General features: G+C 48.7%; 1 protein-coding gene across 4 annotated transcripts in view; it reads right to left on the bottom strand.

The window, feature by feature from the left end:
- The window catches only part of SLC36A4 (solute carrier family 36 member 4), a 202,651-nt gene extending 187,825 nt beyond the window's left edge, over nt 1-14,826 (bottom strand). For 3 of the 4 annotated variants that reach the window (XR_013224100.1, XM_077298535.1, XM_077298537.1), the window contains exon 1: nt 14,670-14,792. Coding sequence is in view for 3 of the 4 variants with exons in the window: in XM_077298535.1 (XP_077154650.1) it covers nt 14,670-14,709 (40 nt within the window). In the remaining variant the exon portion in view is untranslated. Of the gene's footprint in view, nt 1-14,669 lie in introns of all 4 variants that reach the window. The other variant, XM_077298538.1, reaches the window with a different exon arrangement.
- Between the last annotated feature and the right edge of the window lie 6,914 nt (nt 14,827-21,740).

Raw genomic sequence — 21,740 nt, 5'->3', positions numbered from 1 at the left:
TTAAAGTCAACTGGGACAAAACCCATCTGATGGCTCTAGATATGGCAGTGGAGAAATCACCAGTGTCGGACTGTGATGCCAAACGCCCACCAGTAACAAACTCCACTTTTCAACTACATGCAAATATGACTTTATCCTCATTCGCAAATTTCTATACCAATAAAATGGATTAATTGTTAAATAAGATGTCGCCTTTTGTCTGTAGTGAATCAGTGTATTGTGCCAGATACTCCTCATATTAGAGGGCGGTGGGCCATTCCTGCACAGGCAGGGGCCCACCCGAGGATTCTCCTGTTCTCCTGTTTTCCAGTCCGAGCCTTCATGTTCCATTACAGTGGGTTAAAAAAATAACGTACTGGAATATTGAAGTAAGCAGTCAGATAAATAATTTCTTTCAGTGTAATCTTATGCCTTTGATCACTCTAGTGAAAGTGGTGGCTGCATGTTCGGCTTCGCTTCCTCTAAGGATTGTTGGAAGGGTCAACTTTCTCAAAAAATGAAATTGCTGCCTAAAATGTTTTTACATTTTCTAGAATTCCTCTAGAGATTCTTCGCCACCCTTCACAGGCACGTGGTCCCAGAATAAAACTGGAAACTCTCTGCTTACCTAAAGCTAAAGATTGGGGGGGACGGGAAGGAACATGGCTCTTCTCTGTTTCGCTGACCTCGTCACAGGCTGTCTATGATGACTCTTCTGATTACTATATCATACCCTTGTTATAGCCGTGGGACTGCTCATTATCATTCCCACTATAATATTATGGCTGTACTCTGTGAGGCAGTAACTATATCTCTATAGCCACCAGGGCTGTGGAGTCGGAGTTGGAGCCCATTTTGGTGTAATCGGAGTCATGGAAATTGAGGAGTCGGAGTCGGATGTCTGGCTTACAGACTCCACAGCCCTGGCAGGGCTGTGGAGTCAGAGTCGTGGTGTTGGAGCCCATTTTGGTGGAGTCGGAGTCATGGAAATTGAGGAGTCGGGGGCTTGGCTTACCGACTCCACAGCCCTGATAGCCACAGATATCAAGCACCCCCTCTCCCTCTAAATCAGGCCTTTTGGGCATTTACATTCAGAAAAGGGATAGGAGGGACAGCCGCCGACAAGCGGGGGCGCCATTCTTGTTGCATCTAGGGTGCCAACCCCCGCTGTCCGGCAGTCTTGAGAAAATAGGGGCAGCTAAAAAATAATTTATATACAAAACATCTTAGAATATAATCTAAAAATACTCAAGCCGCATTTTTCCAACACCCTGACATCTCTTGTTTAGTGCTGAAAGCTTCTTTCTCCCCTGCTTCATAGTAGGGCCAGCAGGGTGAGCCGTTGACGAGCGGGGGCGCTAACCTCCGCTGTTAGGTAGGGGCAAGCCAGTGTACTATAGGGAGACAAGGATTTCTTATCAAGTGTCTAAATAGTAGTTTGGTGCACTAGATTAGTAATTTTATAAAATTTATTAAAACTTATATATTTAATGTATCTTTAAATGTAAGGTGCCATGGAATAAATGGCGTTATAATAACAAATAATAATAAATAAATTGGGTTTCCGACGGTGAATTAATAATTTTGTATACGCCTTAATTGACCTCGTCACATGATCGCGGGTCACCGATGGGTCGGCACGACAACCAAAGGTTTCCAGCAGACCTCTATGGTTGTCATAGACAGATTGCTTTGACCACCGCCCGGTGCAAGTGAGCACTTCTGCTGCTGCCTCTGTGCCGCAGAGGCGATCAACGTAGTGCAGCTTCTAGTCTCCCATGGAAGCATGCAAAAAAGTAAAACAAAAAAAAGGTAATATTAATAGGTTCATATCACCCCCTTTCAAAATAAAAATAAAAAAATAAAAAAATCAAATAAAACACATATTTGGTATCACTGCATTCAGAATCGCCAGATCAATATAAAAAAAATAAAAAAATTAACCCAATCGCTAAATGGCGTAATGAGAAAAAAATTTAAAAAACATCAGAATTACTTTTTTTGGTCGCAGCTACATTGCAATAAAATGCGATGAAAAGATCATATCTATCCCAAAATGGTATCAAAAACGTCAGCTTGGCGCAAAATGTTTTATTTTTTTCTTTAACCAAACTTTGGATTTTTTTTTTTTTTCACCACTTAAATAAAAAAAGAACCTAGACATGTTTGGTGTCTATGAACTCGTAATGATCTGGAGAATCATAATGACAGGTCAGTTTTAGCATTTAGTGGACATAATAAAAAAAATGTCCATACAATTAAATTAGAACTCAAAATCCACATTACTCTTCCATTTCACGTAGCCAAAAGATGTGAAATAACCGATCGGCACAGGACAAGTGTCTGTAATCTTCTTACACATTCACTTCAATGCTTACTAATAAAAGATATTTGGAAAGATTCACTAAGCTAAAGGATTCTGCCTTATCTTTTCCCAAAAACTGCCGCTCATGCCTTGCTTCAGACATATTTTGTGCTTTAGACACTTTTTGACGGTTCTGTAAAACGTTCATAGCTAAAAATTAAATAAAAATATAACAAAAATACGGTGAGTCAATATTTGCACCAAAATATTTTAACAAAAAAAAATAAAATAAAAAAAAAGGTAAAGTCTTTTGGTGCATAATATTGGAAGGAAAAAAAAAGCTAGAGATGGTGGCAAAATCTTTTGGTGCAAAATATTGTGTGGAAGTTGACTCGCTCGGCTTTTTAAAGAGGTAGACATAGGGCTGGTTTATTGCAGTCCTCAAAAACCACGTCAACAGAAAACATAAATGCAGCCTTTGTCCGACACAAGGTAAAGCAGAAAGTAACCAGTCCATATAATAGTGCTGGTTAGCCAGCCTGGCTTAGAATACAGCATTTAAGTCTTGTTAGCACAGGCACACGATCCAGGAGATCTGCACACCTCCTGTGAGACCAAACAGCTCTAAATTTACAAAGTGAACCACAACCAGGGGTGGAGATATGGTGAGCATCCATCTCTCCGAACTCATCAGCTGCTCACAATCAATCTGGCGAACTCAGTCGAGGGGTTCAAGAGAGGCCTGGATGTCTTCCTGGAGCAGAACAATATTGTATCATACAATTATTAGGTTCTGTAGAAGGACGTAGATCTGGGGATTTATTATGATGGAATATAGGAATATAGGCTGAACTGGATGGACAAATGTCTTTTTTCGGCCTTACTAACTATGTTACTATGTTACTATGTTAATCTGTCATGGCCAATTAACCCCTGTCAGCACTTAGAGCGCTGGACCATTTTCCTATATGTACTAAAGCATTACTTTAAGTCCGACAACCACCTTACAACTGATAAATTAAGCCAACCAAAAAGTAATAGAAAAGGGTCCAACACAATTAGTAAGATTTACTAAATCTACTGCGCAGCGTGCACCGCTGTTGTAAATTTGGCACAGTTACTGCCGTCCCGGTGAAATTTTAAGACCATTGGAATAAATCTCCTTGGTGAGAAAGGCCGCCACCACGTGCTATACCGACAAAGAGCAGAACGTTACCGGCTTCCAACATCTCACTGCAAAGAGACTTGTCAAGAACAGCGCGTTTCTCTTCTCACTCGCTGACTCTTCTTGTTAAACTGATAAGTATTCCTTCTATGTCCTCCCTTGAAGATAAATCCATAGATCTCACATCGGCCTTTGATACTGGACGCCAAAGAACAAGTTTAGTCTCCGGCTCCGACATCAGATAGTGTCCTCCAGCTCATCCTTGGCACACTATGTCAGCCATCGGAGGGGAGCAGCGCTCGCGGCTTCTACGGCAAAAGGTCCTTATCGCTCTCAATTCAAAGACTTCAGAGGTTCTACAGAGGAGGAAAAAAAACTATTTCTACAGGGACGTCTCGTGAAATAAGGTCAACTCTGAATCTGAAGAGCAGAGATTTCTGCAACTGTTCTGAATGGTTCCCAAGGTTTACACTGCTGAGCAGGTCGATTTAGGCGGGCGAATTACAGCCCTCCTCTCAGGTCCTGTTAAGCCACAGTCCTCTGTCGGGAGGTGATACAGCAAAAGTCATCTGACGTGAAGACACCATTTCTGGTTATTATATGACTTGTATTGTGCATTTTTCACCAGTTTATCCCTCTGCAGGTTCTCTCTCTAATCCTCAGCTGCCTCTGAGCTAGTGGGTGGAGAGTAGCTGCTATGAGCTCTCTCATACACAGCACCAAGGCTGAGGAGTCGGTAAGCCAAACCTCCGACTCCCCAATTTCCCTGACCCCGACTCCACAGCACGGCCCCACTACTGAGCATGTACATAAAGTGCAGCACAGATTCATCTCAACTAAAAGCCCAGATCCTGAGATCAGGGACAGAACTGACATTTATAGGACTTTTCATAACATTCCCAAATTATTATGACACAAATATTCAGCACATCCTGCCTTGTACTACTGTACCCAATGTATTATATATTTAAGGAGTCTGTTCATTTTATACCGACTCCACAGCACACACAGACGTAAGGGATTCCGGCTCTCCTGTCTCTACACATGTACAGAAGCAGGACATTACGCAACAGTACTGAGCTGTGTAGCTGCGAATCCAGCTCTGGGTTGAGATTAACACTTACTAGAAAGCAGCTGCACCGTTTCTTTAATTCTGTCTATAACCTAATCCCTCAGTGAGCTGGCAGTCTCTCTCGTTTTGAACAAGAAAGATTTCAGCTGCGTTTCAGAGTGAATAGTGAGATCAGTATTCGTGGGGTGGGAGGAGGAAAAGGCAGAACTGGCCACTAAGTGGAGAAAGAAGAATATTTCTCTGATAACATATATTACAAAGCTTTTCACAAGCTCTTGTACTATCGATTCATGCAACGCTTGCTAAAACGACAGTGGCCGTTTAAGACGTAAATTACATGCATTTTTAGAGCTTTTCCATAGTACCTGTATACATTATGTGCATTGAGCTCCCCCTTGCGGTAGCAGCAGGTTGCCACAATCTTATCATATGCTGTGCTTGTTAATTCTGGCTCACCTTGTAGACATTCAACTGCAATGCTCCCTGGGACAATTATGCAAATTAGCTCTCCAAAAGTGAAAACGTTGTCTCTAGTCGTTCGCTATAGGAAATGGTGGAACATTTAGAAAAAGAATGAAAAAGACATAAGAAACCTGTTGGCATATTAACGGAAAAAAGAGAAAAAAAAAAGTTGAAGGTCACAGAAAGACCCATTGGGTCTCGGTCTATAGTCGAATTCTACCAGTTTATTAATTATGGTTAACAATCCATTTAGGCACGTTAGTGATGAAGCAAAGTGCAGACGACTATCTTTTAAGTCAATATTATTATTACAGGTTTTGCTCGCCGGTCCCGTTTGCAGCGCCGAGCGTTGCCCCTGCCTCTGTCCCTGCCAGAGACCACATTGGTTTGTTTTGCCATTTATGAGACCTCTAACTTTTAGAATTTGGTGTTAAGTTTTTTTCTTGCGTGGTGAGCTGTAGTTTTTATTGGTACCATTTTGGAGTACATACGAGGTTTTCATCGCCTTTTCATCCATTTTTTTTCTTGTTTGAAATGTATAGCAGAAAAAAAATGGCAATTCAGGAAGACCGATTTTTGTCATGACGGAGTTTATTCTACAACTTCATAGATCGGACATTTACAGACACGATGCTACTTGAGTATGGGGTTTTTATTACTGTAAAAAGGGGGTAGGATACAAACATTTATTTATAACCTTTTTCAGATTTTTAAAAACTTTTTTTTTTTTTAATTAACTTTCTCTTACTTTCTAAGTTTCCACAGGGGACACGAATCTGCGATCGTTTGATGACACATGGTGCCTTCACATTGCGTCTGGGTGCCCGTTCAGTGGACCCGTCGGGGCCTACATCTGAACAAAATAGGATTTGGATTTATGCGCATACGGTGCCATAGAACATATTGGTGCCGGCAGAGAGAACATACGTTCTGCCGAGAATCATTTTGAGGCGTATACTCATACTGGAGATGGACATTCAGACATAGAAGACTACATCTGAGTGTCGCCCTCCGGACATGATGCACAGCAGACAACACGTTTGCTCTACCGGCACTAATACAGTCTACGGCACCAATGGGCGCATATGCCCAAACACCGTTTTGCAGACGCAAGTCCTGACGAGACGGACGAACAGGTGCCGGAACACAAAGTGAATGGTGGTGGCAGTATCATGATTTTCTTCAGCAGGGACAGGGAAGATGGTTAAAATTGATGGGAAGATGGATGGAGCCAAATACAGGACCATTCTTGAAGAAAACCTATTGGAGTCTGCAAAAGACCTGAGACCGGGACGGAGATTTGTCTTCCAACAAGACAATGATCCCAAACATAAAGCAAAATCTACAATGGAATGGTTCCCAAATAAACGTATCCAGGTATTAGAATGGCCAAGTCAGAGTCCAGACCTCAATCCAATCGAGAATCTGTGGAAAGAGCTGAAAACTGCTGTTCACAAACGATCTCCATCAAACCTCACTGAGCTCGAGCTGTTTGCCAAGGAAGAACGGGTGAGAATTTCAGTCTCTCCATGTACAAAACTGATAGAGACAAACCCCAAGCGACTTGTAATCGCAGCAAAAGGTGGCGCAACAAAGTATTAAGTTACAGGGGCCGAATAATATTGCACGCCCCACTTTTCAGTTTTTGAATTTCCACAAAAATTGAAAATAACCAATAAATTTCGTTCAACTTCACAATTGTGTTCCACTTGTTGTTGATCACAAGAAGTAAAGAAAAAGGCATATGCATAAAAAAGGATCACCAAATAGAGTTCAATACAAAGATATTTTTATTTTATTGGAAACCACCACATAGAAAACAATTACCGTAAAAGCATTTAAAGTCCCAACTTGGACAATGATCAAAGAGGTATGGGTCATACAACAGCGAGTATAATACTCAAAACCCTACGTGCCATAGTGCTTAATATAACAAATACTCTTAGTGTCCCCCAACCCTTAGCACATGTTGGGAAATACAGATGAAAAAATATATATAATCTAATACAGGTTAGAGAGTGTATGCATGCTGTTATCATTAACATAACAGAATATCAATGCAATCAATCCCAATGGGAAGAGTCTGAAAGCGTGAACAGTACACCATAACCTCAAGGAGGCAACATAGCTGATGAAACAAATGCTTCACCCTGATCTAGAATGCTGATCGCCCCCCATGAAGCAAGCAGCCAGGCAAGGTAGGTCTAGCACCTACGTATTTTTTATTTTTTTATTTACTACCCATTTACATTAATAAGGCATTCTTTTTTTTTTATCTCTCCATGTCCAATACATGTTTTCTTGCTGTTATTTCTACGTTTTCTTAATTTATTCTCCATGAATATTTTACTCCATTCTCATATTTATTCCCTTTACACTTTTCTTTTTTTTCCCTCCGTCACCTATTTCCATAGCGAGATCCATTCATCCCTCTTCAGAGGCTGTAAACATCTGTGCGTTCATTTAACAGCCCCGGACACCACATTGTGTTTTTTTTTCTCCCATCAAAAAGAAAAAACTGCATTTTTTTGTTTTGTTTTGTTTTTTACTTTCTCATTAAAACACAGAAATGCTGAATTAGAAGTAAAACTAACTGCCGGGAAAAACGAGAAAAGGAAGAAATTCATTAAGAAGTGTTTCAGGCAAACTTTTAATTTCTTTCTTTGCAGATAAGACGTGGGGTGTTTATTTTTCAGTTTCAGAAAGTTTTCAGACTTAAAAGTTTAAAAGAAAAATTCCTTGCAGCCTTCAGAGCTGAACTCCTAATTAAACTATCGAAAAGATGTGAAAATTCTGTTTGTAGGCAGTTCTGGATTAAAAAAAAAAAAGAAAACGAAAACTTTTTTTGTGTATTTTAGCCATCAATATGGGGTTTTTTTTAACTTATTATATTATTGCGCCATTAATTCCATGTGGTACATGATCACATCACCATTATTTACCTTATCTTGATGCTTGGGTATAAAGAACTTTTTTTTTGTATTTTCTAACCCCAGCACAAAAAGTATGGACAGACTAAAAGGCAGCAAAAAACACTCTGGGCCCCATTTATCACTTATGATTTTTTTTAAAGCCACATATTTTTTTTTTCGTGGTATTCACTGATGGGTTTTGGTTAAATTCTTGGAAGTGGCACAGAAAGTCCAGGAATTTGACAATCAAAAAATGCCCTTAACGGGGTTTATTTTTTTTGCAACTTCTAAGTCACCGGAAAAGTGGAGCAAAAGCCACAATGAATCGAGACCCACGTGTGAACCGACCCAAATGGATGCATTAAAAAATGCCTAAAAAATGTATAAGCAATTTTAGTGCAGAAAAATCTACTGCAAATACTCAATGTCCACACGTCAGGTTTTTAGGCTTTTCTGATGCAAAAACGCTGGAAGAATCGACATGCTGCGCAAGGAAAATAAAAAGGCACCGTGTGAACGAGGCTTTAGAAATCTCATTTATTTTGCTGTTTTTTTCTCGCTAATCTAATCCTTATTTCAATCTGCACAATGTTTTGTGTATAAAGCATTTTTTCTGCTTCAAAATCAGCAGCCAAATTTTCAAGCAGAAACACTTCAAGAATTGACACGTTGCTTCTTTTAACACGTGGGGGAAATAAAAATAACACCACCGTGAGCAATATAGGAGAGTATTCACATTGGAATAGAAAGCTTCTTCAGAGAGGATTTAAAGGGGTTTTTCATGTGGATTTTGGAGCAAAGTCAGACCTAAAATCCACATAAAAAATCTCCATGTAAATAAATCCAAAGGACGCGTTCACACTGAGGGGTTTTTTTTCATAACTTTCGGAGCACAAACTCTCCAGCAAAAACTCAACTTTTTTTTTGTTTGTTTTTTTTAACGCTGGTTTCTATAGAGTTTCTGCTCCAAAAACGTATGAAAACATTTCGGAGTGTGAATGTACACTATTCCCAGTGGCTGCGAAGTGTGGTAATAACACAATTGCTGTAAAATTCCACCAAAGATTACAGTTGATACCTGGGGGTCTCAGCACAGAAACCCAGCGATCAGCTTATCATTTGGGAGTTCCTTTCTCAGAAAAGCAGGCGGTACTGTGAACTGGACGATACTGCTGATTCACAGGCTGGACAAGAACAGGCTGCAGAGCTGCAGTACCTGGCAGAGCCACTAATAATGGACAGCGCTTTCAGTCAGCCAATCGTAGGAGTGCCAGGAATCGGACCACCCCAGTCTGATACTGATGGACCACCATGAAGATGTCAAAGGCCCAGAAAACACCTTTAGTAGGGTCGCTTGCACACATCAGCCGAAATGCAGAGGAGAGTGTAGGGAGTAGCGACAGGTCACAGGACAGCAGGGGCGAGTGCAGGGAGCAGCGACAGGTCACAGGACAGCAGGGGCGAGTGCAGGGAGCAGCGACAGGTCACAGGACAGCAGAGGAGAGTGTAGGGAGCAGCGACAGGTCACAGGACAGCAGGGGCGAGTGTAGAGAGCAGCGACAGGTCACAGGACAGCAGGGGCGAGTGTAGAGAGCAGCGACAGGTCACAGGACAGCAGGGGCGAGTGTAGGGAGCAGCGACAGGTCACAGGACAGCAGAGGAGAGTGTAGGGAGCAGCGACAGGTCACAGGACAGCAGGGGCGAGTGCAGGGAGCAGCGACAGGTCACAGGACAGCAAAGGAGAGTGTAGGGAGCAGCGACAGGTCACAGGACAGCAGGGGCGAGTGTAGGGAGCAGCGACAGGTCACAGGACAGCAGGGGCGAGTGTAGGGAGCAGCGACAGGTCACAGGACAGCAGGGGTGAGTGTAGGGAGCAGCAACAGGTCACAGGACAGCAGAGGAGAGTGTAGGGAGCAGCGACAGGTCACAGGACAGCAGGGGCGAGTGCAGGGAGCAGCGACAGGTCACAGGACAGCAGGGGCGAGTGCAGGGAGCAGCGACAGGTCACAGGACAGCAGGGGCGAGTGTAGGGAGCAGCGACAGGTCACAGGACAGCAGGGGTGAGTGTAGGGAGCAGCAACAGGTCACAGGACAGCAGAGGAGAGTGTAGGGAGCAGCGACAGGTCACAGGACAGCAGGGGCGAGTGCAGGGAGCAGCGACAGGTCACAGGACAGCAGGGGCGAGTGCAGGGAGCAGCGACAGGTCACAGGGCAGCAGGGGCGAGTGTAGGGAGCAGCGACAGGTCACAGGACAGCAGGGGCGAGTGCAGGGAGCAGCGACAGGTCACAGGACAGCAGGGGCGAGTGCAGGGAGCAGCGACAGGTCACAGGGCAGCAGGGGCGAGTGTAGGGAGCAGCGACAGGTCACAGGACAGCAGGGGCGAGTGTAGGGAGCAGGGACAGGTCACAGGACAGCAGGGGCGAGTGTAGGGAGCAGCGACAGGTCACAGGACAGCAGGGGCGAGTGTAGGGAGCAGCGACAGGTCGCAGGACAGCAGGGGCGAGTGCAGGGAGCAGCGACAGGTCATAGGACAGCAGGGGCGAGTGCAGGGAGCAGCGACAGGTCACAGGGCAGCAGGGGCGAGTGTAGGGAGCAGCGACAGGTCGCAAGACAGCAGGGGCGAGTGTAGGGAGCAGCGACAGGTCACAGGGCAGCAGGGGCGAGTGTAGGGAGCAGCGACAGGTCACAAGGCAGCAGGGGCGAGTGCAGGGAGCAGCGACAGGTCATAGGACAGCAGGGGCGAGTGTAGGGAGCAGCGACAGGTCGCAGGACAGCAGGGGCGAGTGCAGGGAGCAGCGACAGGTCATAGGACAGCAGGGGCGAGTGTAGGGAGCAGCGACAGGTCACAGGGCAGCAGGGGCGAGTGTAGGGAGCAGCGACAGGTCACAGGGCAGCAGGGGCGAGTGTAGGGAGCAGCGACAGGTCACAAGGCAGCAGGGGCGAGTGCAGGGAGCAGCGACAGGTCATAGGACAGCAGGGGCGAGTGCAGGGAGCAGCGACAGGTCACAGGGCAGCAGGGGCGAGTGTAGGGAGCAGCGACAGGTCACAAGGCAGCAGGGGCGAGTGCAGGGAGCAGCGACAGGTCATAGGACAGCAGGGGCGAGTGCAGGGAGCAGCGACAGGTCACAGGACAGTAGGGGCGAGTGTAGGGAGCAGCGACAGGTCACAGGGCAGCAGGGGCGAGTGTAGGGAGCAGCGACAGGTCACAGGACAGCAGGGGCGAGTGTAGGGAGCAGCGACAGGTCACAAGGCAGCAGGGGCGAGTGCAGGGAGCAGCGACAGGTCATAGGACAGCAGGGGCGAGTGCAGGGAGCAGCGACAGGTCACAGGGCAGCAGGGGCGAGTGTAGGGAGCAGCGACAGGTCGCAGGACAGCAGGGGCGAGTGCAGGGAGCAGCGACAGGTCACAGGACAGTAGGGGCGAGTGTAGGGAGCAGCGACAGGTCACAGGACAGCAGGGGCGAGTGTAGGGAGCAGCGACAGGTCGCAGGACAGCAGGGGCGAGTGCAGGGAGCAGCGACAGGTCACAGGGCAGCAGGGGCGAGTGTAGGGAGCAGCGACAGGTCGCAGGACAGCAGGGGCGAGTGCAGGGAGCAGCGACAGGTCACAGGGCAGCAGGGGCGAGTGTAGGGAGCAGCGACAGGTCGCAGGACAGCAGGGGCGAGTACAGGGAGCAGCGACAGGTCACAGGGCAGCAGGGGCGAGTGTAGGGAGTAGATAGAGGTCGCAGGACAGCAGGGGCGAGTGTAGGGAGCAGCGACAGGTCACAGGGCAGCAGGGGCGAGTGTAGGGAGCAGCGACAGGTCGCAGGACAGCAGGGGCGAGTACAGGGAGCAGCGACAGGTCGCAGGACAGCAGGGGCGAGTGTAGGGAGTAGCGACAGGTCGCAGGACAGCAGGGGCGAGTGTAGGGAGCAGCGACAGGTCACAGGACAGCAGGGGCGAGTGTAGGGAGCAGCGACAGGTCGCAGGACAGCAGGGGCGAGTGTAGGGAGCAGCGACAGGTCACAGGGCAGCAGGGGCGAGTGCAGGGAGCAGCGACAGGTCACAGGGCAGCAGGGGCGAGTGTAGGGAGCAGCGACAGGTTACAGGACAGCAGGGGCGAGTGTAGGGAGCAGCGACAGGTCACAGGACACCAGGGGCGAGTGCAGGGAGCAGCGACAGGTCACAGGACAGCAGGGGCGAGTGTAGGGAGCAGCGACAGGTCACAGGGCAGCAGGGGCAAGTGTAGGGAGCAGCGACAGGTCACAGGACAGCAGGGGCGAGTGCAGGGAGCAGCGACAGGTCACAGGGCAGCAGGTGCGAGTGTAGGGAGCAGCGACAGGTCACAGGACAGCAGGGGCGAGTGCAGGGAGCAGCGACAGGTCACAGGACACCAGGGGCGAGTGCAGGGAGCAGCGACAGGTCACAGGGCAGCAGGGGCGAGTGTAGGGAGCAGCGACAGGTCACAGGACACCAGGGGCGAGTGCAGGGAGCAGCGACAGGTCACAGGGCAGCAGGGGCGAGTGTAGGGAGCAGCGACAGGTCAAAGGACAGCAGGGGCGAGTAACGGTCAGTAATAGAGGACTGGGTGAAACAGTGATGCGTCACTGCTGGGGGAGGGACAGCAAAGCAGCGCTGCTGGAGGAACAGAACTGAGCAGTGACAGCAGCTGACGGAGTGATGGGACAGAGACAGACAGCCATCAGCAGGAGCAGCGACAGCTGACAACAAGGCGCAGTGAGAACCATAGAGCACGGTGACTAGGGAAAGTGAAGGACAACAGTGCAGAGTCACATGAGGACAGTAGGGAGCAATAATAGCTACCAAAAAGCATCTGACTGTAGGGATAGCAGGGACCAGTGACACCTGACGGAAGAGACCAGTGACGCCACCTGACGGCGGGGACCAGTGACGTCTGACAGCAGGGACCAGTGACACCTGACAGCAGGGACCAATGACACCTGACAGCAGGGACCAGTGACGCCACCTGACGACGGGGACCAATGACACCTGACAGCAGGGACCAGTGACACCTGACGGAAGAGACCAGTGACGCCACCTGACGGCGGGGACCAATGACACCTGACAGCTGGGACCAGTGACACCTGACAGCTGGGACCAGTGACACCTGACAGCAGGGACCAGTGACACCTGACAGCAGGGACCAGTGACACCTGACAGCAGGGACCAGTGACACCTGACAGTAGGGACCAGAGACACCTGACAGCAGGGACCAGTGACACCTGACAGCTGGGACCAGTGACACCTGACAGCTGGGACCAGTGACACCTGACAGCTGGGACCAGTGACACCTGACAGCTGGGACCAGTGACACCTGACAGCAGGGACCAGTGACACCTGACAGCAGGGACCAGTGACACCTGACAGCAGGGACCAGAGACACCTGACAGCAGGGACCAGTGACACCTGACAGCAGGGACCAGTGACACCTGACAGCTGGGACCAGTGACACCTGACAGTAGGGACCAGAGACACCTGACAGCAGGGACCAGTAACACCTGACAGCAGGGACCAGTGACACCTGACAGCTGGGACCAGTGACACCTGACAGTAGGGACCAGAGACACCTGACAGCAGGGACCAGAGGCACCTGACAGCAGGGACCAGAGACACCTGACAGCAGGGACCAGTGACACCTGACAGCAGGGACCAGTGACACCTGACAGCTGGGACCAGTGACACCTGACAGCAGGGACCAGAGACACCTGACAGCAGGGACCAGTGACACCTGACAGCTGGGACCAGAGACACCTGACAGCAGGGACCAGTGACACCTGACAGCAGGGACCAGTGACACCTGACAGCAGGGACCAGTGACACCTGACAGCAGGGACCAGTGACACCTGACAGCAGGGACCAGTGACACCTGACAGCAGGGACCAGTGACACCTGACAGCAGGGACCAGTGACACCTGACAGCAGGGACCAGAGACACCTGACAGCAGGGACCAGTGACACCTGACAGCAGGGACCAGAGACACCTGACAGCAGGGACCAGTGACACCTGACAGCAGGGACCAGTGACACCTGACAGCTGGGACCAGTGACACCTGACAGCTGGGACCAGTGACACCTGACAGCAGGGACCAGTGACACCTGACAGCAGGGACCAGAGACACCTGACAGCAGGGACCAGAGACACCTGACAGCAGGGACCAGTGACACCTGACAGCAGGGACCAGAGACACCTGACAGCAGGGACCAGAGACACCTGACAGCAGGGACCAGAGACACCTGACAGCAGGGACCAGAGACACCTGACAGCAGGGACCAGTGACACCTGACAGTAGGGACCAGAGACACCTGACAGCAGGGACCAGAGACACCTGACAGCAGGGACCAGTGACACCTGACAGCAGGGACCAGTGACACCTGACAGCTGGGACCAGTGACACCTGACAGCTGGGACCAGTGACACCTGACAGCTGGGACCAGTGACACCTGACAGCAGGGACCAGTGACACCTGACAGCAGGGACCAGAGACACCTGACAGCAGGGACCAGTGACACCTGACAGTAGGGACCAGAGACACCTGACAGCAGGGACCAGAGACACCTGACAGCAGGGACCAGAGACACCTGACAGCAGGGACCAGTGACACCTGACAGCAGGGACCAGTGACACCTGACAGTAGGGACCAGCGACACCTGACAGCAGGGACCAGAGACACCTGACAGCTGGGACCAGTGACACCTGACAGTAGGGAGCTGTAGTGACGCAGCCGCTTCTCTTGTCAGTACAGTACGGTGCGGTTCTCGGGCGTCTTCCTACCTATGTCCTCCTGCGGTAGATCGCCGGCTTCTGTCCTCATCTTTCTGACTCCGGAAACTCCGCCACATCCTCCTCTCCTTACTACAGTCCTACTAGAGCACACTGCGCAGCCGCAGTTTTTGCCCCGCCCACCCCCACGTGTATACTGACAACAACCACGCCCACTGATCCCGAGTACCTGTGATGGTAAGGAAGAATCGGAACGTGGCTCCTCCCATTGACTGACGTCATAGGCTGTGTCCAGGTGCTTGTGTTTCTGTCACTAGAGCGGTCCTGTGCGGTGACGTCACGGAGTCCCACTCAGAACAGAAGCCGTCGGTGCGGGCGGACGGTGCTCGGTATTGTGCTCAGAGGAGACGTTACTAGAATGTTTAACTTCTTAACCCCTTCTCTCCCTCAGTCTGTTTTCACCTTCCAGACCAGGATGCCAAATTTGCCAAACCTTTTTTTTAGGGACCACCTCAGGTTTGAAGTGACTGTGAGGCGTCTATATGACAGAAAATACCCAAGTGACACAATTCTGGAAAACGCACCCCTCAAGGTGCGCAAAACCACATTCAAGAAGTTTATTAACCCTTCAGGTGCTTCACAGGAATTAATGAAATGTGGAAGGAAAAAAATTAATGTTTTACTTTTTTCCCACAAAAATTTTACTTTACCTCCAATTTTTTTATTTTTTACAAGGGTAACAGGAGAAAATTCACCCCATAAGTTGTGCAATTTCTCCTGAGTACGCCCCATATGTGGGGGAAAACTACTTTTGAGGCACAGTGCAAAGCTCAGAAGGGAAGAGGCGCCATATTGGAGTTCAGAGTTTGCTGGAATAGTTTGAGGGTGCCATGTCACATTGGCAGAGCCCCGAGGTGCCAGGACAACAGAAACCCCCCATATGTGAACTCATTTTACAAACTACATCCCCCAATGAATTCATCTGTGCAGTGATCATATTAACACCACATGTGCCTCACAGAATTTTATACCACTGAGCGGTGAAGAAAGAATAAATTACATTTTTACCACTAAAATGTTGTTTTAGCCCCAAGATTTTAATTTTTATAAGGGCTAATAGGGAAAAACAGACCTCTGTTGTGCAATTTCTCCTGAGTGCGCCAATACTACTTTTGAGGCACAGTGCAAAGCTCAGAAGGGAAGGAGCGCCATATTAGAGTGCAGATTTTACTATTATTGTTTGCGGGTGCCATGACCCACTGGGAGAGCCCCTGAGGTGCCAGAAAAGCAGACCCCCCTCCCTTCATATGTAACCCCATGTCACGCTATGACAGTCTTCAGTAAGGGAGAGAGGCTTCAAACCGCCCCTGGAACTGAGGCCCTAACTATCCCAGTCCCAGGGGTACTCTTGATGGTGTTCAGTAGGGTTGAGCGAAACAGATCGGACAAATTCAAAAATAACCGACTTTCGGCAAAGTCGGGTTTCATGAAACCCAACCCGATCCTAGTGTGGGATCGGCCATGAGGTCGCCGATCTGCGCGCAAAAGTCGCGTTTCGTATGACGCTTTCAGCGCCATTTTTCAGCCAATGAAGGAGGACGCAGAGTGTGGGCAGCGTGATGACATAGGTCTCGGTCCCCACCATCTTAGAGAAGGGCATTGCAGTGATTGGCTTGCTTTCTGCGGCGTCACAGGGGGTATAAAGGGGTTTGCACGCCGACCGCCATCTTACTGCTGCTGATCGTAGCATAGGGAGAGGTTGCTGCAGCTTCATCAGAAGAAGGGATATAGTTAGGGAGGGAAGATTAACCCCCAAACCACTTGTGCTGTAGCGATTTCCACTGTCCAACACCACCTTTTTTTGCAGGGACAGTGGAGGCTATATCTTTGTGCATCAGCTCTGTAGCTTATTAGGCTGCCTCATAAGGGTATTTGTCCACGTGCCGTTTTACATCCGGAATAGCAGCGGATTGAACGCTGCGTGGAGCCGCAGCGTTCAATCCGCAGCATCCAGATGTTACAGCATAGTGGAGGGGATTTTATGAAATCTCGTCTCCACTATGCGTGGTAACACGCACCTGTTGGCCCTGCGATTATGGACATGCGGCGCGTCTTTTTAGATCGCAGCATGTCCGTGTACCTTGCGGCGACGCTGCGCCGCCACAAGGTAAATCACAGGGCCCTATGTGTGGGGTGCGATGATGCCGGATGTGTGCAATGAACACATCCGGCATCATTGCGTCTCCAGAAGGGGGCGGAGCAAGTTTGCCGCACCGTCCAAACCGCCGGCCATCCTGAAAGTGGACACATACCCTAAGGCTCCCTGATAGCTGCATTGCTGTTTGCACCACTGCTGTGCAAACCAACTGCTTTTTTAAAAGCAAAATTCCTGTTGCTCATTTCTGCACAGTTATCTTGTTTATTTGTCCTCACTTTTGCGTGCAACAGTCCTTTTTATTGCTGCCATACTTGTCCTGAGATCATTGTAGGGAGATTGAAATTGTACTACAGTCCTTGTATTTTTTCATATATCAGCCAGCCATGTTCTGCCACTTACATTGTGTTGTTTTATACACTGGGCCTGAGTTTTGGTGTAGTCTCCCCCCGAAAAAAGGGAAATTTAAATTCTCAACAAGTTTATATACACCTTCTACCTTGTTTTACAGTACCATATAACGGTTGTTATTTTGGTTAGATTTTCAAAAAAATGAGGAAGTCTGGTGGAAGAGCCCGTGGGCGGTGGTTGCCAGCTGGTACTGATGGTGGTTTTGGTGGTGGTGCATCTGGTGGGAGTGGCAAAAGCACAATAGCACCTAAGGCTGGAGGTGTTGAGCCAGCGTCATCATCTGGCTACACAAGGCCTCGAAGGCTCCCTTATCTGGGATTAGGAAAACAGCTTTTAAAGCCGGAGCAGCAGGAAAAAGTTTTGGCTTTCCTTGCTGACTCAGCCTCTAGCTCTTTCGCCTCCTCTTCAGAAAGTTCCATAAATATAAAAGCAGCGAGTCGTCAGTGGATGCTCCCGGTCAGGAACAAGACGTATCCTTGTGTCCTTCACCCAAACCAAAAGTGAAGGATACGTCACGCGACACTACAGGTTACTCCCTGGAGCTCTTTACACATACCGTGCCTGGGTTAGAAAGGGAAATTGTTAACAGCCCATTACAAGATGAATCGGACATGGAGTGCACAGATGCACAGCCACAGCTAGATTATTATGCTGTTCCATTGACTCAGATCACTACATTGCCCTCGCAGTGTACTGAGCCAGAATCTGACCCTGATGAGACTATGGTGCCCTGTCCCGAACGCTATAGCACCTTACACGGTGACACAGAGGAAGGTGCAAATGACATTGAAGAGGAGGTGATAGATGACCCAGTTGTTGACCCAGATTGGCAGCCATTGGGGGAAGAGGGTGCCGCTGCCAGTAGCTCAGAAGCGGAGGAGGATGAGCAGCAGCAGCCATCTACATCGCAACAGCTGTCATCTGGCAGGCCCGTATCAGGCCAAAAACGTTTGTCAAAAACAAAAACAGTTTTAGGAGAGCGTGGCCATTCGGTGAAAGTAGCACAGCGCACAATGCCTGAAAAGGTATTCCATAGTAGGAAGAGTGTAGTGTGGCAATTTTTTAATCAAGATCCGAATGATCAGTGCAAAGTTATCTGTAAGAAATGCTCAAAGACCTTTAGCAGAGGGAAGAATCTTCAAAATTTAAATACAACGTGCATGCTTAGACATTTAACCAGCATGCACTTGCAAGCCTGGACTAACTACGAAACGTCCCGTACCGTTGGTGCACCTGCTCAGAACGAAGGTATTCAGCAACGCTACATTGCTTCCCTCACTGTAAGCCCATCGGTTAGGACACCTCCAGCAGCAAATGTGGAGGGATCGTCGCAAGGCCAAAGCAGTCAGGGAATAACAAGGTTATTGGTAGGAAACACTGTATGTAGGCCAACATCAAGAATACCATCACCAACCCTCTCTCAATCCGCCATGTCCACCACCACCACCGCTTGTTCCACCATATGCAGCTCTCCAGTCCAGCTCACCCTACAAGAGACTCTCATTAGGAAAAGAAAGTACTCACCCTCTCATCCGCGTACACAGGGTTTGAACGCCCACATTGCTATACTAATCTCGTTAGAGATGATGCCCTACTGGTTGGTTGAAAGCGAAGCTTTCAAAGACCTGATGGCCTACGCAGTACCACGCTATGACCTACCCAGTCAGCACTTCTTTGCAAGAAAAGCCATCCCAGCCCTCCACCAGCATGTCAAAGACTGCATTGTCCATGCACTGAGGCGATCATTCAGTGGAAAGGTGCACCTCACAACAGATACATGGACCAGTAGACATGGCCAGGGACGTTACGTGTCCATCACGGCGCACTGGGTTAATGTGGTGGATGCAGCGTCCACAGGGGACAGCCATAGTGGGACAGTTCTGCCTAGCCCACAGTCTAGGAAACAGTTGGCAGTAGGCGTTCGACACCCCTCCTCCTCCTCCTCCTCCAGAAGCGAAAGCTCGTCCACAGAGCTCAGTCGCATGACCACTCCATCCGCAGCTGCCAGTGTTGCACACAAGGTATCCCATTATCGAACAGCTAGTGGTAAGCGTCAGCAGGCTGTGTTACAAATGAAGTGTTTGAGCGACAACAGACACACTGCGGAAGTAGTGGCCGAGTACTTGCAGCAACAAACTCAGTCATGGCTGGGCAGTGTACATCTTGAGGCAGGCAAGGTAGTCAGTGATAACAGAAGGAATTTTATGGCTACCATAGCCCTTTCAGAACTGAAACACATTCCTTGCCTGGCTCACACCTTGAACCTGTTGGTGCAGTGCTTCCTCAAAAATTATCCGGAGTTACCAGCCCTGCTCCTGAAGGTGCGAAGACTTTGCTCGCACATCCGCCGGTCACCCGTACACTCCAGCCGTATGCTGAACCATCAGCGATCGCTGAATCTTCCCAGCACCGCCTAATAATTGACGTTGCAACAAGGTGGAACTCCACACTGCACATGCTTCAGAGGCTGTGTGAACAGAGGCGTGCTGTAATTAATTTGTGGGAGGATACACATACACGGGCAGGCACTTGGATGGCAGACATGGAGTTGTCTGGTGTGCAGTGGTCGAAGCTACAAGACCTCTGTCAAGTCCTTCAGTGTTTTGAGAAATGCACACGGCTGGTAAGTGCAGACGACACCATCATAAGCATGAGTGTTGTGAATTCTGCTCTTGGGCTCCCTCCGGTGGTTATAAGTGGTAGCGCTGCTGTCTGTCATTCACAGCAGTCATCAGGTGTGTCCACTTCGGACTGGGCTTTTTAGTCTTGTTTCACCCTTTAGCCAGTGCCAGTTGTCCATTGTTTCTGGAGGATTCACATCCCTTCCTGTTCTCTCCTGCTTGCTGTTCATTTCAACAAAGATAAGTTCTGCTTGTTTTTGCAGCCCACAAGTTGTGGGCCTTATTGTTCAGTGCATTTCATGTTTTTTCTTGTCCAGCTTAATCTGTGTAAGGATTTATGCAGCCAAGCTGGAATCTCTGGAGAGGCAGATATACCCTCCATGTCTTTAGTTAGATGTGGGGTTTTTGTATTTTCTGTGGTGGATATTTTCTAGTGTTTTAATACTAATCGCATAGTTCTCCGTCCTATCCTTCCTATTTAGCTAGATTGGCCTCCTTTGCTAAATCCTGTTTTCCGTCTGTGTATCTTTTTTCCTCTCCTCTCACAGTCAATATTTGTGGGGGGCTGTCTATCCTTTGGGGATTTTTTCTGAGGCAAGGTAGTTTTCCCTTTTCTTTCTATAGGGTTAATTAGTCCTCCGGCTGTGTCGAGGTGTCTAGGATTGGTAGGTACATCCCACGGCTTCTTCTAGTTGCGGTGTTAAGTTCAGGGTCTGCGATCAGTACAGATACCACCTTCTCCAGAGTACGTCTGATGCTGCTCCTAGGCCACCAGATCATAACACATGAGCATCCTACTAATGCGTCTGCTGATGCAAAGTTTGACGCACATTAAGGAGCAGGCGTCTGCAGCCGAGGAGGAGGGAAGCTGTCATGATTCTCAATGGCGAGAGAACATAGCCCAGCATATATGAGAACTAGCTCTTGGAAGATGGAAACTATACTGACCATGAACTAAACCTGCCGCACAACTAGAAGTGGCCGGGTAGCATGCCTACGTTTTTTTTATCCCTAGATGCCCAGCGCCAGCCGGAGAACTACCTAATCCTAGCAGAGGAAAAGACAGTCCTGGCTCACCTCTAGAGAAATTTTCCCAAAAGGCAGACAGAGGCCCCCACATATATTGGCGGTGATTTTAGATGAAATGACAAACGTAGTATGAAAATAGGTTTAGCAAAAATCGAGGTCCGCTTACTAGATAGAAAGAAGACAGAAAGGGCACTTTCATGGTCAGCAGAAAACCCTATCAAAACACCATCCAGAAATTACTTTAAGACTCTAGCATTAACTCATAACACCAGAGTGGCAATTTCCGCTCACAAGAGCTTTCCAGACACAGTAACGAAACAGCAGCTGTGAACAGGAACAAAATGCAAAAACACACAAGGACAAAAGTCCAACTTAGCTGGGAGTTGTCTAGTAGCAGGAACATGCACAGAAAGGCTTCTGATTACATTGTTGACCGGCATGAAACTGACAGAGGAGCAAGGTTATATAGCGACTCCCACATCCTGATAGGAGCAGGTGAACAGAGGGGATGATGCACACAAGTACAATTCCACAAGTGGCCACCGGGGGAGCCCAGAATCCAATTTCACAACAGTACCCCCCCCTCAAGGAGGGGGCACCGAACCCTCACCAGAACCACCAGGGCGATCAGGATGAGCCCTATGAAAGGCACGGACAAGATCGGAGGCATGAACATCAGAGGCAGTGACCCAAGAATTATCCTCCTGACCGTATCCCTTCCATTTGACCAGATACTGGAGTTTCCGTCTGGAAACACGAGAGTCCAAGATCTTTTCCACAACGTACTCCAACTCACCCTCAACCAACACCGGAGCAGGAGGCTCAACGGAAGGCACAGCCGGTACCTCATACCTGCGCAACAATGACCGATGAAAAACATTATGAATCGAAAAGGATGCAGGGAGG

The sequence above is a fragment of the Ranitomeya variabilis genome, chromosome 3 (assembly GCF_051348905.1).
Source record: "Ranitomeya variabilis isolate aRanVar5 chromosome 3, aRanVar5.hap1, whole genome shotgun sequence".
In the NCBI taxonomy this organism is placed as follows: domain Eukaryota; kingdom Metazoa; phylum Chordata; class Amphibia; order Anura; family Dendrobatidae; genus Ranitomeya; species Ranitomeya variabilis.
The sequence above is the reverse complement of the archived record's forward strand: the minus strand, read 5'-3'. Positions and strand labels throughout refer to the sequence as shown.